The sequence below is a fragment of the Charadrius vociferus genome, unplaced genomic scaffold (genome assembly GCF_000708025.1).
Source record: "Charadrius vociferus isolate BGI_N301 unplaced genomic scaffold, ASM70802v2 scaffold303, whole genome shotgun sequence".
Taxonomy (NCBI): domain Eukaryota; kingdom Metazoa; phylum Chordata; class Aves; order Charadriiformes; family Charadriidae; genus Charadrius; species Charadrius vociferus.
The window spans coordinates 1,542,114-1,560,608 of record NW_009647756.1 but is presented as its reverse complement, the minus strand read 5'-3'; the positions used below and the strand labels follow the sequence as shown (position 1 = coordinate 1,560,608).

The 18,495-nt window shown below is 37.8% G+C and overlaps 1 protein-coding gene across 1 annotated transcript in view; it reads right to left on the bottom strand.

Annotated features, from left to right (window-relative positions):
- Nucleotides 1-18,495, bottom strand: part of CMC1 (C-x(9)-C motif containing 1) — a 166,319-nt gene that overhangs the window by 28,125 nt on the left and 119,699 nt on the right. Inside the window, exon 2 of the mRNA XM_009882174.1 lies at nt 6,149-6,241. Coding sequence (XP_009880476.1) covers nt 6,149-6,241 — 93 coding nt within the window. The remainder of the gene's footprint in view (nt 1-6,148; nt 6,242-18,495) is intronic.

Genomic DNA, 18,495 nt, shown 5'->3' with positions numbered 1-18,495 from the left:
GGGAAACTGGAGAAAGGGAGGAGGGTGGCTGCTTGGAAATGTCCTTTTCCAGCCACACTTTTCAAACCATTTTTTAAACCCTTGCCAAGTATCAAGCGTTTTTTCAGCAATGTGAATCTGGTTGCCCTAATTACACAGTTCCTATGGATAACAGAACCAACGTAACAGTTTTCTCCAGGCAAGGTCCTCAATGCAGCACAGGTGGAAACATCCCCTTTTTGTCTCCCTCCTCATAAAAATGAGGGGGGAAAAAAAAAAAAGAAAAAAAAAGAAAAAAAAAACCCAACCAAACAGAAAATCTTGTCATTTTGGCCAAATTATTATCTCCCACAACAAGCTTCAAATAAGAAATGGCCACATTCTTTTTCGCAGCGTCACTGGCAGGATCAGGTCTTCAATCATCCAACTTGTTCCCCTTACTTCACTGCCTTCCTAATGGCAGAACCAGGCTGATTTGAACTATCTATCCCTGTATTCACCCTGAAAAGTGTGTAGCTCTGTTTCCTACATGAACCTGGGAGCCTTACAAATGAGTCACAATCACAGAAGACATTTGCAAGTCACTCTTGGTGACCTTGAAAGGTCCAAACCCAGACCACATATCAGTAGTAGACAATAAAATTTAGAGGAAAAAAGTCTAGCATTAAAACACCTTGTCTCTGGAGCAAGACTTTTTCTTCCAGCAAAAAAAAAGACCGTGAGGTTTTGGAAGGTGGGCAGAATTGCTTTGTAATACAACAAATACACAAAACATTTGCAACAAGCATAATACAAAATTATGATCTCATGACCGATTCAGAGATCCAGTAATTTCTTTTTGGGATCTCAAAACAACCTCTTCAGGGTCCAAAACCACAACCTGTTAGTCAGCTGTTTCTCTTCTCCAAGTCAAGAAACCCAAAATCAAACTGGACTGAGTATACAATCCTTAAAGTTTGTAAATTTCCATCAACAGTTCTTCTCTACCTAAACACATAATGTTAAGTTTCAGAATAGGCAAGTGCACAACAGAGTAAGCGCTCTTAAGAAATGGAACAAACATGTCTGTAGACATGATCAAGATCAGCCAAAGCTCTTGCAGTTTTTTGCAGTGGGTGTCCGTAGTTTCAGAGCAGAGAGAAGTCATGGAAAGCACAGCACACCTAGATGAAACTACAGAAATTTCGATAAGCTAAAGAGAACCCTTCTGATGAAAAATGCTAACTTCAGGTTCCTGAAATTTACTATGATTTTGCTTTAAAGAAGTTTATTCAAATTAAAATTTTATAACTGGAAATTTAAGCAAAAAAAATCTTGAAAATTTTAAATGAAAACAACTTGCTTAAGAAATTATTTCATAAAAGCAATGGATGAGGCAATGGCAAATAAACGTTCCTTTTAGCTACTTCAGTTTGAAAGCACATATTTTTGTATGCCAAGGACACACTGATACAGAAATACATGGATTTAATAGTATTTCAGACAAACTCATGCTACAGTTTATACAAATACAGTGAAAAGTTCCTGTATGACAATTTTGTTGGGGTTTTTGTTTGCTTGGTTTTTATGACACTTTTGATACTCCTATAATAGCCCACAATTTCACATAAACACAGTGCATGGATATTAACACAATAAAGCATATTTACACAACGGTCATGGAAAATTGACTAGTGTTTTGCAGAAAGCATGTTTACCCTCTTAACAAAATTACTTATATATTCATTTTCACTGAAAAAGTGCTTGAAAATCTTGAACGCACAGAAATTATTCTGCAATTGAGATGTACTAAATTCCTGAGAAACAAGCAGCACACGCAAGAACTATACTGGAACAATAGAAAAAAGTTCAAAGTAAATTTAAATAATCGAAGTAAAATGAAATATGACCAGAATCAATACTTAATTGTTCTTAAAAATTATTAGATGGACACATTTTCATGATTATTTCATCTCTAAGCTGCTCTGGTACGCTAACAACCAAGAACAGCAATGGGTTACCCACTTAACAGTGCTAGGGTAGCAGGATTACCTCTTGAGTTAACAAAACCTTTATTTTTTATTTATGTTTTAACCCCTGGGGTTTCTTTTCCCTGGATGGCTCTTGAACACGTGCTGGACAGGCTGTCATTACTTGCATTATTAGCTCCGATAAGCACACAGCTCTAGGTGGTATAGCTGCAGGCTAAGGTAACGGACTGTATACAGATGGACCCCCATGCTCATGCAGAGCACTATTGAATCTATAGGGGCTCCCCATAGGGACACATATGAACCTAGCATGATCAAGTAAATTGTAAAGGCCTATACTTGTACAATAGCTTTATTTCCTATATTAGCAAGGCATTTACCACAATTTCCTACAGACAAAACGAAACAAAGGTGTATTAATAGAAGTTGTTCAAACAAAATTAACATAAAGCAGAAAAATCCTACACTGACAGCAAGTTAAATGAGTAGCTATGCCACTTAGTGTAAACAGCACAATTTCATGCACATGTGTGCACTGTGTAGTACACAAAGTGGATTGCAGGAGTTTTGATTACTTAATTACACAGCTTATGTTCATAGCTTACAATTGTTTACAGCATAAAAACCATAGCCTACTTACCCTGATTAACACCTATCCCTGTGTACTAACAAGACAAATTTATTCCAGGAGTAATTTCACAATGGATTTAAGAGATAATAAATTCTCTCGTTCACAAAACTGCCTAAGCTTCATTTCCCGTGGTTTGGTCTCTCTCTTCCCCCGGCCCAGATTAAAAGGTGCACAACAAAATTATTTGCACTTATTTTTTAATAGGGATATCAATGTTGATTTTGCTTGTCTATTTGATCATAAAAATTGCATCAGAAATATTCAGTTTCCACGCAATTTGATCAATCCTGCCTTACACGTGACAGAGGAATGAGAGGAAGACAGATGCATCCACAAACCTCCTTTTCCAAAAGATACACAACTGAACTCTATTCAGAAGAAAGAAGAAAAAAAAAATATAGCTTTGTCTAACACCACCAAAAAAAAAAGAAGTAGCATTTTGCTCTATAATTTATGGAGGCAAAACCATGTAGAAGCTGCAAGGTAATGGTCCACAACTCACAGCTCAAGAATCTCCAATATTGCCTGCTGTCACAGAAAGTGAGAATGCTGAAAGTCCTCGTCTTACACAGAGAAAGTTCAGAGGTGAAAAACACATCCACACACCCCTTTGGTCTACCCCCAAAGAACATTCTACAAACAGCATGCTCTCAAAATATTTTTAACTGACATCCTCTTTCAGTGGCCCACAGTACTGTAATTGCTTTTCCCCTTCATTTTTTTCCTCCAACAGGTATAGAGTTCAAAGTAAGAATGATTCAACTATCATTCAAATGAAAAAAAAGTTGTATTAAGCCCTTCTAGCAGCACTGGAAGTACCTGTCATGTAATGCCACTTTCCTTTGGCAGATATTCCCAACTCTTTTACCATTTACTCATCTAAAAATTGTTGTAACATTACTCCTTTATGTCTTTTGGGGAATCCCTGAAAGCAGCTGCTTGAAAATATTCTGGTCCACTTTAACTAGACTTGACTCTAAACCTAGTGATAAATGTCTCGAAGCCTCCTGTGAAATTTCCTAGGTAATGATGAAAGACAAAAAGGCCACATGCCACTGGGGAAACAATTGTTCTTCCTGCCATGATAAAAATCGCTGAAATAATACACACAAAGCAATATAGAACAAACTAAAATGCATCCCTTTGTCAGCAAATACTGTTGGAAGAGGCATAGAAGACACTGCTGAAGATTTGAAGAAACAAGTATTAGAACAAGTTAAACAGTGTCGGAGGTTTGCTGTACAGTTGGATGAAAGTGCAGATGTTTCTGACTTACAGGATTTGCACTTCAATAATTAAATGCATGAAGAACGTTTTTTTTATTTTGTGAGCCATTAAAGGAGAGCTGTATTGGAAAAGATATAGTCTCAACAGGAAATGGCTTCTTTAAGAAAAAACAATGTTCCATGGAAAAAGTGTGCAAGAATAACTACTGACAGAGCAGCTGCTTTGACTGGAATAAGAAAGGGATTCCAGGGTAAGGTTACAACAGAGATAGCACCGCATGTGGAACTCCTTCATGGCATCACTCACAGGCAAGCTGTTGCAGCCAAGAAATTGGAGCCAGAAGCGCACAAAGTGCTATAGGATGACATCAATGTGGTTAACTTTATAAAAATAAGCCCTTCAAATAGTAGCATCTTTACCAGACTTTGTAATGAGATGGGGAGCGACCACTAAAACCTCTTGGACCATGCAGAGGTTCACTGGTTATCTTGTGGCAAAGTGCTTAAAGGAGTTGTCGAACTTTACACATTTTTCTTTTACAAAAAGACAAATGTTCCAAATGTGCTGACCTTTCCAGTGATGACAGGTGGCTGTGAGTAGTTTACTACCTGGCAGGTATTTCCAAAAAATACACGCACTTCATGTGTCCCTTCAAGGTGAAGCTGATGTTTTGACAATGAGTGAGAATAATCACTTTTCAAAAGATACTCACGCTATGGAGAAAGCATTTTGAAAACGGATGTTTGGCTATGTTCCCCTCATTATGTGATTTTTGGTTTGTTTTTGTTGCTGTATGCAATGTAAGTGGGTCACCTATAAAAACCTCTCATATCTGTACACTTTAAAAGGATAGAAACAGAATTTTCTAATCTATTTAGAAGTCTTCCAAATGAGAACTTCAGTGGGTTTTGAACCTATTTTTAAAAATATAAATGTGCAAAACCTTCTGATTAGTTTGCAAGAACAACTGATTGACATCAGGGAAGATGGTCATTTACTAGCCCAGTTTCAAGCAAAACCTTTGCAAAACTCATGGATGGGATTGAGAAATGAATATAATGATCTTATTAAGTGCAGGCAATGATGCACTTCTTCCACTGGGATCTACACGTCTTTGTGAGGTATCTTTTTCAGCTGTGACACCCATTAAAACCAAGTATTGAAATAAACTGAACTTAGAACCAGACCTTTGAATTGGTGTATCACAAAGTATTAAACATAGATTTTAAAAAATAATGAAGCATATTTAATCATATAGCTGACAATAAAAATTAGTTTTAATACTAATATTTTTAGAGCAAAAAGGGTTTTGTACCATTGATAAATAATATTAAAATTATTTTGAAGTACTGTTTATTTCATCTTTATCTCATCCTTTTTTAATTTCTATTTTTGTGTTTCATAATGTATATTATATACTAGTACAGTGGTACATGTATATAATTTATAAATAAATATACATATATTGGGATTGCCCACTTAAATTTTTTACTGATGGGGCGCACAGTCAAAAAAGTTTAGAGAGCACAGATCTAGATGACCAGAGGCAAGTGCCCTCTACTGAAAGCATACCACTTGTATGGAACAATTCTGTGGCCTAATGTTTCTCCTCCATTCTTACAACCCTCTTACAGCAACCTTCTCTGCTAACCTGTGCTTAAGTATCTCTATCTTTCCGGAACTTCAAAAAGTTCCAGATTTCTTCCAGGAATACATGAATAGTTGGGTGTCAGAAGAAGTGGTGATACCTTTAGTGGTAATGTTGGTAACCTTCAGTGGTAAAGTGATAACTTTAAAGAGTTATTGCCCAGTACTCGCCAAAAGAGAATGAAAACATAAAAAAGTGGACTGCATCATCCTATTTCAACGTCTGTCTAATGACATGGGTGCGTTTATGTTCATGTATCATTAAAATACTGGAGCAGGGAAAGGATTCAGTGAGTTGGGAATATTTAAATGAATTTATCATGATGAGGGAAGCCCTAACTGAAGGCTCACATGAGGCAATTTCACTTATACAAGTATCAAATATTATGTACAGGAATACAGTAACTCTTGTGTTGCTTTGTCATCACATTGTGTGGACCGAGATGTGGAAAGTTTTATATTAATCACACTAAATTACACAGGCCTCAAGAACAAGTCATTTTGGAAGACAGTCCACATCACCAAGCAGCCAAAGCCAACATGGCAGATTTAAATGCTTTACTACTGGTTTCACAGTGTACAGATAAGATGCAGATCATACATATTAATTCTCTGACTACTTGACTTCAAAAACAAGGATTAGATTCAGGGAAAGTGAATACATCTCATCTTCCAATGAATATTTGACTCTTACCTTGCACTTTATCTGAACACAGCTCCTTGGCTCGATCCCTCATTATTTGTGGAATCAAAACATCTTTCTCTACATGTCTCAGCTTAGAATTTTCTGCAAGAGTGAAAAAAAAATATATATATTTTTCTTATCTATACATCAGAGAAAGTCAATCTACAGAAATATCAGCACTGTTTATATAACATACACTAGTATACAAAAATTGTCACAAACTAACAGCAGAAAGTACCATGGAAGGACCACACAGATCAAAAGGCAGGAAACTCCAAGATTTAAAATTGCTTGTATACAAATATGGGCAATAGCCTGAATATTTCTGTGCTACTCCATGCTCACAATGAACCAAAACTAAAGCAGAAAGTTCTGGCAGTGCATTCTAATTTCTGCCTTACTAAATAGAAGGTCTGCATATAGACTACACAAAGATTGAGAATTACTTTTATTTCTGGATACTACTATTTTCCTGTGTACATTATCTGTACAAACTGGCTTTTTTACTCACCGTCACAAAGCTGAGAAATATAGCACATATTAAAGCATAACCTCAAATTTGTACTGCTACGTGGAAAACTTCAGTTCTTTAAAAAAAAACAAAAAACTAAGAAGCCTCTTCAATTGAGGATCTAGCAGTTTTTTCATTGAGAAATTCAACTTAACGGGAACAAATGCTGTTGCCCAAATTCTGTGTTTAAAAGTACAGTTGCAGTTTGGTTTCAGTTATCTCAGAACAGAATTCAGTCCTCTGAGTACAACTAGTGACTCTGAATAGCAAAACAACATGATCATTCAGAAAAAAATACTGCATTTCCAAATCCACTTTCTTCAAAACAAAAGGACGAGAATTTATCAAGCACAGGTTTTAATTCTTAGCTTCTGAGTTAAAAACCCTTTAAAGGTCATTTGTTCAGAACATTGTATAGTCCAACACAGTTATACCAAATACCTGGTTTTCCTCTTCAAACACACAATTTATTCACCCTGTGATGTTGACATTACGCTTCAGAATAGCATCAACTATGATGCTTACATTATGGAAACTGTACTGCCAGATACACTGTTATTTTGAGTGACTATCATTTCATTTTAAAATTGCTTATAAAAGAATCTAGGTGAAATGACAAAAATTAAAAGTGCAATGTACTGAAATTAGGGAAACAAACAGAATTTAAGTTACCTACCGCTTTCAAACACTATTTTTCAGAGCATCTTCAGTTACTTCTAGATCAAAAGGCAACAGAGACTAACATTTCTCTAGTAATTTTTAAGTCATCATCTTTTAAAGTTTACTAATTCTATGAGGTTACATTATGAGGTTACACAGTATTGAATATGTGATATTACTAGGGGAATCTGGCAACAGAACAGGATTACAATGAGCAATATACAGAATCTGAACTGAAGACATATTTATCTTCAAAAAATTCTTACTTGGAATTTCTACAGTAAAGGAATGAAAACAAAGTGTCTTCTGTAAACACAACAAAAATACCAAACACAAATAGCTCACAATTTAGATTTGCTTCTATGCTCTGACTTTCATGACTGAGATAAAATAATTACAATTAAATTTCCTTCATTTTAAATTTCTACAGAACATCAGTGCAATGTAATACTGTACTGAGCATTTATTATGTTACAAACAACAGAGAGCTGTCATAAAACTTTTAAGCATGTTTATAAAAAGGACAAATCAGTTCATCTGAATGACAGGGCAGGAAACAGTACCACCAAGCTACGTGCCTCAGCTCTACTAACTTCAGTCAAAGCGAGCTGGCACTGCAGCACTCCCGATCCCTATGAGGCTCCTTTCCCTCTGCCCACACAGATGTGCTCTGCAGCCCTGTGGTGAACTGAAAGGGGAAGTTAATTTGGTTTAAAGGTAAATACATTTCTTGTCAGGCGATTTTTCAGCTAGATAATTCTCTGATCCAGTTCAGTATATAACTGCATAAATGGCCGGTGAGCGGGAACTGCATGAGACTAGGACCAGGAGGAAGACTTAACTGTCATGAGCACCACAGGCTCAAATTATAGCCTAAGCTTCCCCCCCATTTTTTGTATATAACTGCATAAATGGCCGGTGAGAAGGAACTGCATGAGACTAGGACAAAGAGGAAGACTTAACTGTCATGGGCACCACAGGCTTAAATTATAGCCTAAGCTTTCCCCCATTTTTTAAAAAAAATTAAATTGGTTATACTGGTGCTTAGTGTAGGCAGAAACTAAGCTGATCTATGAATGTGGATACACGTAAGCAAATGCGTTGCTAGCTGCCACCAAAAGGGAAGTTTTAATAGTCCCCCATTGCCCTCCTTCACCCCCATCACATCAGCACTATCATGCACTTAACCACACAGTGAGTGACCAGTTCAAGACAGAAAACAAACTCAAATACATGCAAGAAAGTGCTTCTCAGCTGGTTTACACTTTGGAGTAACTAGATCTACTTATCGGAGTTCTAATAATTACTTCATTTAACTTTTTACCCCAGCATACATGGAAATGTAGCAGATAGCACAGAAGCCTTTAGGGCCTGCGAAGGGCAACTGGGCTTCTCCCACTGGCAGAGGTGGCTATAAGCATCCACCCTTCTGACAACAAAGCACAGGGCTTCAAAGCAAGGATCACCCACCCACTACTGACTTAGAGGAGAGTCTTGCAGATAGGAACACAACTGAAGGCTAGAAAGGAAACAGGACAAGGGCATCCTCCAAAAAAGAAAAAAGAAGAAAAAAAAAAAACCAAACCCACAAACAGGTAGAAGGCCTCCCTGTCAGCCCAGAACAGTCAAAAACTATTTTGGGGTTTTATCTTAGCTTAAGCACCTAATTTTCTGTTTGATTATTCAAAAGGAAAGGGGCATAAGACTGAAAGCAAGATGTAGCTGTACTGGTATTAACACCAGCTCAACCAGAACCATGACAGAGCTCTGCTCCAGGCAAACTCCCTCATTTTAGTCCCATGTTGTCAAACCTGCAGAGGCTGAAAATGCAGGAAGGAGAGGGCACATCAGGACACACGGCAGTCTCCAGTAGAAAGAATCAGAAGAGAGCTACAACAGTAATTCAAAGGTAACTATTCAACAGTATAAAGGAAACAGGAATAAAGATCACTTATAATCTCATTAAAAGAATGTTTGTTGGCAAGTATCAGTTTTTAAACCAGGAAAAGCACAAGCAAGTCAAATCATCTTATAATGTCTAGGAGATAGCTTTAGGCATCTGGGTGCAACCATTTCTCCAAATAACTCAAATGCAGATGTTCAGTTTGGGCAGTACTGTATCTGCTCCTGAGTTTCAATTGTAATGCCTTAACTATTTTTAACATTCTTCCTTGATTCTAAACTATCCATTGCATTACAATTACAGTGATTTTCCTTCAAGGACCTTAAAATACCTTTACCGAAGTTGGTATCCCTAGCATTTATACAAAATAATAAAGATAAATAAGGCACAAATATTAACAATACCAGATACCAGGCAGAAAAATATGTTTACATACAGAGTAACTGCATTTCTGATACCAATGTATAAGCACTTGCAAGGTCACCATCAATCCAACCTAATCAGCTCTGCAGTGACATATATGGCAAGAACTTTCAAAGAAACAACACCTCAGAAGCAAGACTTCATCAAAAAACATGAGACAGACATGATGTGAAACCATCAATTCCTTTTGCCTTTTTTCATCTATATTACAGTTTCTAGAATAGTAAGTACTTTTTTCCCCTTTTGAATGTTCACTATTCTACACTAAGAAAGATAATTCTTATTCTAATACCAGATTTGCTGCAAACTAGTCCCTACAGAAGAATCTGCATTACAACAGACCTACTACTGTTTTATTGTCTGTTCAAAACATCAATAAAATTATCCCCAGACAAGCAAGAAATATGTTTTCCTACAGTATGCTTTCTGCATTTGAAAGCTGGTATCTTTGGTTCCCACCCACATCCTCCACACACTTTGCGTGGTCTTCTGGGTAGGCTGTTTGAGATGATCATGGCTTTGGCCACAAAGAGAATCAACATGAACACATTACCTCTAAGCTTCCAGAGGGGCAGGAAAATGTTAGCAACAGCTTTTCTTGCCAGCCAAAACTGGGGCATGTTTGTTACAGCAACTTAATATTCTGAGATTCTACCTTTACCTTAACCTTACATTCTGTTGAAATTTGCTAGCATCATCAAACATTACAAGAGGCAGATGGATGAACACAAGCTAATTAAGTAAAGGTTACAAAAAGCAGACTAAATAGAATTAACACTAAAAAATAAGTATTTTGTAAAAATATACACAAAAGTTCAGCCAGAATTAAAACAAAATACAGGCTTGCAGGTGTTACAGCATCTAAGTCACTAGCTCCTCGAAAATGTGAATAAGGCTACAGTAAAGGAATCTGTGTGGTCAAACTACCGTATATTTTCTAAAGACAGAGATCAGCATATTCCAGGATGCTACCACTCCTGAGGGTGACAAGGAACAGAGGAGAGGGTAAAGAACGGTTATCACAGAATCACAGAATGGTCAGGGTTCAAAGGGACCTCTGGAGATCATCTAGTCCAACCCCCCTGCCAGAGCAGGGTCACCTACAACAGGTTGCACAGGACGGCATCCAGGCGGGTTCTGAATGTCTCCAGAGTTAGAGGCTCCACCATCACCCCTCTGGGCAGCCTGTTCCAGTGCTCTGCCACCCTCAACATAAAGAAGTTCCTCCTCGTGTTTAGATGGAACTTCCTATGTTCAAGTTTGTGCCTGTTACCTCTTGTCCTATCACCGGGCACCACTGGAAAAAGACTGTTCCCATCCCCCTGGCACCCTCCCTTTAAGTTTTTTTAAGAATTGATAAGATCGCCCCTCAGTCATCTTACCTCTGGGCTAAAAAGATCCAAGTCCCTCAGCCAGTCCTCATAAGAAAGATGCTCCAGCCCCCTAATCATCTTTGTAGCCCTTTGTTGGACCCTCTCCAGCAGTTCCCTGTCCTTCTTGAACAAGGGAGCCCAGAACTGAACACAATACTCCAGATGTGGGCGCACCAAGGCAGAGTAGAGAGGAAGGATAACGTCCCTCGACCTGCTGGCCACACTATTCTTGATGCACCCCAGGATGCCACTGGCCTTCTTGGCCACAAGGGCACATTGCTGGCTCATGGTCATCCTGTTGTCCACCAGGACTTCCAAGTCCCTTTCCACAGAGCTGCTTTCCAGCAGGTTATACAGATTATGAGAAAGAAAAAAAAAAAAAAAGACAGAAGGGGAGAAAACTACAGAAAAGAGAGTATCTCTGTGAAAGAGAAATTGTTTTCCGTACCACCTCAGGTCAGTGTAAAGAATTAAAGGAAGGAGAGCGAGCAATGACTGAACCGGGAGATATCCCTAGTCAGCAAAACACTAAGAACACATTTAGGACTTTTGTTTTTTTACAAATAAAATCTGTGGGTTTTGGCAAATCTCAATGCTTGAAATGGTTCTCTGGTTGCATACAATATGTAGGGCACAAAACTACAATTGTAATAGGTTTCTGTGGTTGATCAAAACCCTCAGCTGCAAAAGCTATTCATTGCCATGGAAGACCAAGGACCCCAGCCATTCAGCTTAACAGTTTTCATTATTTTTGTAAAAATGACAAAAAAAAAAAATCAGCAAATGCATCAGTAGGAATGACAGTGTCACAACCACTAGAACAGCACAGAATACACATCAAATTCAATCTGTGTGAAAGATGGGAAAACAGATGATGAATACTCTCCTGGCTTCCTTGCCTCTGACCATTGGATCCAGCAATGCCTTGAGAAAAAGAGGACCACAGTGTAGACCTGTGCTGTATGCAGCAGACCTTTAAGAGGACAAGAGGAGACTGAAAGACAAAGCTGCTTTACAGCCCTAATCACGAAAGCCACTGTAGCAGCTTGTCATGTTCATTAGAAGACTATTACAAAAAGGGGATACCAAGACAAAAGCTCTCCTAGAAGAGTGTCCTGAGAAAAGTCAAACCATCCCCTCTCTTCATTCAACACAGCTGGTAACTGACTTATTCACCCTTTTGCTACTATGTCCTGCTGGTAGTTCAGAGCTCTGCTTTTATCTCCCTCATGACTTCAGGTAGCAGGGAGATAAGTTACTCAGAAAAGTTGAAAACTTGTCTACCCAGATATTCACAGAAGCCTCATACCTTCTGCATTCAAGAGGAAGTGAGTCAAGCAACTCCAGTAAGAATTCTTGAAAGATGCATTTCTCATTATACAACCTGTAATTTGGATTTTCTTGGTTCAGTTTATCTATGCACATTTTAAAAAAAATAGCTCAAAGTAGTACTTTAAATATTATAGCTATTTCACTATGAATCACGGTATACATGAAGAACAGAGAAGGTTTCAATAAGCTTCTAACATTTTCATTAGTAACCGTTATACCTCATGTTTTTCTTCAAGTCCCAGTTATATCAACTTTTAGACATCAGTCATGTAATTTTCTAGCAAAAATGCTGCAGAAAGTTCAGTCAAGATTCAAGAATCCACATCAAAAAATATAACACTTTTCAAAATATAAACTTTTTTAAAACAATCACTTTCATTATTTTGGGGCCTTGGTTCAGAGAGCCATAAAAGGGACTTTTTTTTTAAGTACACCTTGCTTTTTTTTTTCCCTACCAGCAGTTCTCAGTGGACAGATTTCTAAGATGCCTTTCTTTTTTAAGCTAAGAAACAGAACTTGAAAAAGTATTAATGAAAACTTCAGCAGCAGAAATAATAGAGTTATTAGAGTGAAAGGGAAGAAAAACAAGAACATACATCCAGAATTCCCATTCCTTAACTTACACCACATTTAAAGGAAAATGTGTACCTGTGTTACACTTCTTCCACTCTAAGTAAGTGTAACAGTTCTGTTCCTGGAAGGGAAGGTCTGGCCTTCATCTGTGATGAGCCTACTAAATTTAAGTTTACCAGCCATTCTCTCAGTTTTTCCATATGCAGATCTATAGTACCTACAATACAAAGTTAAGATGGGCTGGAGAATGAATAATGAGTTTACACCTAAGTTAAATAAGTGCATTAACTTTGGGGATTCAGTTACTTTTCATATCAGTTGGTAAAGATTATTTCTGTGCTTTAAATACTCCATTTCATCACAAAGTTTTGTTTTAAAACACTTGCTTATGAGCTAATTATAAAACTACACTGAAAAATCACACTTTTATTAATAACAGAAGTAGCAGCACAGTGTTAATTGCATGCTTACTGGCAAACATTCCTTTCATCAATCAGACTATTGGCTCTAGAGGTTCAATTTTTTCAAAAAACATTTCAGTTTTATTTTAGTGTACTTGTAACAGTGTTTTGAATGGGCAAAGATAATTACAGCTTACTACTCCTCCAGGAAAAGAATGCATTCAACTCAAAATTTTTATCTCTCTCATTCTGCCTATCTTCTGCATTTTTTATTAAATAAAAGTTACCAATCTTACGCTAATCCATGTGAATTCATTTGTGCATGTGTATCATAAAAACAGTTACCAATAAAGTCTGTGTAAGTGAACGTATTATCAACTACTTAAAACTATTCTAAAACACTAAGTCACACAATGGAACAAATTAATTTAGAGATAGACCCATTAAAATCATGGAGGGAAAAAAACATGTTTCTAAAATCTAAGGTTTTTTCCTACAACTGTAATTTTATGTATCAATGTAATTAATACTTTAAGTACCCAATCCTACAGCCTGTGAGGGGGGCTTCTGTGCCCTTACTGCCAAGAGGTTCATGGGGCCAAAGTGGCAAATACTTCCAGCATACTGCTTTGTAACCTCTGTCACACAAAAATGTTGAGGATACTGTAAAAGGTAATAGATTTTATCAGTCTAAAACATCCAGTGTAAATTGACTGATGATGGACCACAACTAAACATCTTCACACATAAGTGAAATGCTACTGAATTTGGTAATTTGATTTGCACACCTGTGTTTGCATACAAACTTGAGTCTTAAGTACTTTGCTCTCTACTAAGGTTTTAAAGTATAGGACATGAAGTGACAGAAGTGTTATAATCCAAGTGAAACAACATATGTGATACCCTGAAACTCTGATTTAAAAGTAAAAGAAGCTGATCGGTGCAGCTTCTCTATGCAGCAACCTTTTTTTTTATTATTATTTAAATATATATGAATGGATTTGTTTGTATTTAAAAAGTTACAGATTTTGAGATCTTTCTATCTAATACTGACATCATTTTAAATTAAGATGGAGTACAGGGATGACAACACCAGGGAAAATTTCCAAAGCTTTAACTTCTCACCATTCTATCATCACCTCAAAGTCAATTTTCACCTTTTTCACCGGCTGAATTTGTTATCTTACATTTTGCTTTGGGGCTCGTGTTCTTGCAATATGGCAGTACTGGATTACAAGTACACCGACAAGCCTGTTTGCTAAAATTGAACAATGGCTATATTACAGCAAGCCTGTAATATCTAGAAAGAAAAGGAAAAGCAGATCCGACAAAGCACACTTATTTGTTAATTACATGCGGGTTGCAAATGCTCATACATGCCAAGTCTGAAGTTGTTTGTGAAGATTTTTGACACAAGGAGATTTTTTTTACACTCTTGATCACACAGCAAAGCCAGTTACAGGGCCCGAAATTTCATTACGGATCAGGGCTTAATATTTACTACTGAAAATAATGCAGATTCATTAACAGCTAGCCTGAACTAGTATGTTCAAGTATGACAGACCTGCCAGTTACAAAAACGTAGGGTGTGAGCTACCTATAAAGGGAACACCCCGCCCCACCTCAAATCCCTTCTGACAACTGTAGGTAAGGATTCCAGCAAAATGCACAGAACGAACAGTCAGAACTAGGGCCATGGACTGGCCAAGGACTAAAATAGCACAGCCTGCCTTAATTCCACCATTGTAAAGCTTCTGGATGCTTCACTTGGTAACTGATGCAAAATACTCAACACAAATTTTTGTTACTTAAACAAAGCCACCATGCAGCAATATTTCAGCAACCAAATACACATTTGGGTTTTTTTCTTGGACAGCAAAAATATACTAACAGTACAGATCTGATTGGATTCCTACACATAAGGTTCCACGCTTTTTAAGTGAAGCCCACACTTTTGAGTAGCTCTTGTCCGAAATCAGCCCCGAGTATACAATCCCTATTTCTTCTATGCCCTTTCTAACTAACAGTGGATGTTGTTCAAGAATTTACTGCTTATTTCCACCTGGATTAAGAAACAGAGAAAGGTCCTGCAGAAATCACAAACTATCTGAAGTATATAAACCAAACAGACTGCATTAAATAGAGCTAAGCAGTGACCTCAAGAACTGTGCAATAATTTGCATCAGAAACAAGAGATGAGTAATAGGTAAAACCTACATAAAAAGAGCAAAGTACCCAGCATCTGGATAAAGGGATCTAGGAAAATCTAACAAGCAGTGAACCCCCCCAAATTATTATGAGAAGAGATGCTAACCACCTAAGATTTCCCACCATATGCAATAACACTAATTGGTGGCTACAACGCTACATGCTCCTCTTTGTTTTTCTTTATGCCTAATCACACAATTCTGAAAGTTAGCAATCTAAATCACAAATAAAAGTTTCATTTGAAGAAAATCTGCCCAAACTCCTTGAGGACTTGAATATTTAGTTCTTTAGCCACTCCTTTCAAGATACAATTTACACCTTTCATTCCAAATAACGAAAGCCACACACAAATTAAGAGCAAGGCTTTTGAATAACAGGACCACATACCATTCTTCCTGCTAGTTTTTTTTTTTTATTTTAACTGGAAGTAAGGATTAAAAGACAAGAAAAAACAATGCCTACCTTTGATTTCTGTACCTATGTATTTAATGAACAATCAGTAAGCATAATACAAATGAATTAAGACCTTAGAAACTAGAACCATGGCTATGAGCAAAACACACCAGTGTTTTCAAAAGTTGCAGAGCATGAGGTGTTCTGACAAAAACAGAAGGCTGGAAGCCTTTTAGTTACATTAACACAAGGACTGCAGATGTTATTTTGGATTTTAAACTCTAAAGAATCCTTTCAAACCACTCAATATTATAAAACTCATAACTGGAGTTCCAATTATATTATTTTACATATACTATATGTAATATAATTTTTATAGATATTATTATTATATAAAACTCACATCGGGAGTTCCAAAACTCATAATTGGAGTGTCCCAACAGATCTTTCGTTTTTTAGTTCTTTTCCCAGAACGGTTCTCTAAAATGTGCTGTCAAACAACTTCAGGAAATCACAATTATCTTTTCCCCTCATGTTGCCAACACAGATCAAAGGCACTAGGAATATCAAAAAGGTCGTTCTCATTCAACTCCCTTCTTGACAGTGGCAACTTATGTTCTTAATCACAAATATTATCTAAATGAAGTTATCTAAACTGTTCTTCCTTTTACTTATATATTTTTGCCCTTTAAATTCAACATTGCTTTATTTTCCCACTCTGTCTCACTGCCCGCGCCACTTTGAAACAAGTCACAACCAATCTGCAAGCCCAATTCTCTCCTTTCACTGATACACTGCTGCTGTATTTAACAACCTAGACTTCCACACAAGTAGCTTAAGAAAATTATGAAATCAGTCTTCAACCCTTCTGCTTTTAAGACCCCCAAAAATGGCCAGGATCAGTAGCAAAACCTGTACTGTGTATCTAAGCTACTGTCAATAACCCTACTTTTCTCTTTACACATTTGTGAATCTTTGACTAGGGATCCAGACATCACCACCTGAAAATGACAGCTATAACCAAGTGCACATTAAAAAGAAAATGAACTTTCTAATAACCCATGATCTCTACTACTGAAAACAGCACCCTACAGAGATTTGGAAGTGCTGCATACAAAAATCAACTTCAACGCTGAGCTGCAGCTCATTTATTCTGAACAAGGATAAAACAAAACAGCATGACATAAAATTTTGTCAACAGATTTATCTACCAATTTATTTACTGGATGCAATCACCTAATGACACAGCCACTGTTTCTTCCCCAAACTGTGGCTGTCAAAAAACTCCTCCCATACAAATCACAACATAATTCACAGGTTTTACACTCTGAGCTTCAGAGGACTCCTTGATACTCACTCCCTACTGCCTGGCAAAGCCATGAGAATATCCGTGTCTTTTGTGACCATAAAATGAAGCATCAGTCATGGTAACAATTAACTACACTGTGATTCTCCCTCTTTTTTTCTCATATGTGAGCCAAGAAGCAGTTAACAATGATGACATTAAAAACCACCACACCAGGGTTAACACCTTATTGATATGAACGGGGCAGCTCACACCTCTTGCAGCTATTGTTCCAGTTTCTCTACAACCTCACTTAGACATCTTTGCTTTTAGTTCACATTCTGAGGTTTTCAACAGAGCTGTAACAGCCACAGACTGATGGGGTGAGGGCGGGGAGGTAAGCAAAAGATACTGGATAACAAGGTGGCCAATTTAAAAAGGTGTCAGTAAGCAATGCCACTACTCAGCACATGAATCTCAGTATTGGTGTCACATATCAGGTACCCAAATTACATCCTCAGTAGTCCTTCCACAGCTAACATACAACTGCAATGCGGATTAGGAGGGACATATAAAGTCATTATAGACATAATTAGGGAAATATAACACTGATGAACTTCAGTGTTTGGAGACATCCTTTTTGCTAATACACTGAACACGCAACAGCTTGAATTGAGCTAGTGTAATAACCAGACTTTTTCCAAAGGAGAACTGGCAGCAAAATTACACTGTAGATGAACAGCCACCACCTGAAAAGCAGTGGCTAAGTTTTATAACATTTTCTTAATAACACAGCAATGCTTTGATGATGTGATCCACAAAACAGAACTTGAGGAGTCTACAGAAGCCTTGTTTGGAGGGCCTGGAGAGCCAGGCCCAGGACAGATTTCCGTCAGAAATCGAGACCTTGGCCTTGGCTGGCATCACCTCTTGAAGAAGGCCACAGACCGCATGCACCAGAGGCACACAGTCACCACCAACTACAGGTGTCTCAACACCCAGCGTTAGCTGAAGCACACCAATGCCGCGCTGGGTTCCTTCTGCCGGGGGATGGGCCTTGTCACACCAACACCCCCAGGCAAAAGGCCCCTGCCTCGGGAACAGGGTGGAGAAGCGAGTATTAGGTGCGTGTAAGGACACTTCTGGGTGGCCATAACTGTTCGGCCACGATCTTGGTAACAAGAAGCCGAAGAACCACGCAAACCTTGGTGCTTTACCTTTTACGTTACACAGGCGGGGAGGCTACAGCAGGCCAGGCGGCAGCGGCAAGGCCCCGCGGGCACCTCGACGCCCC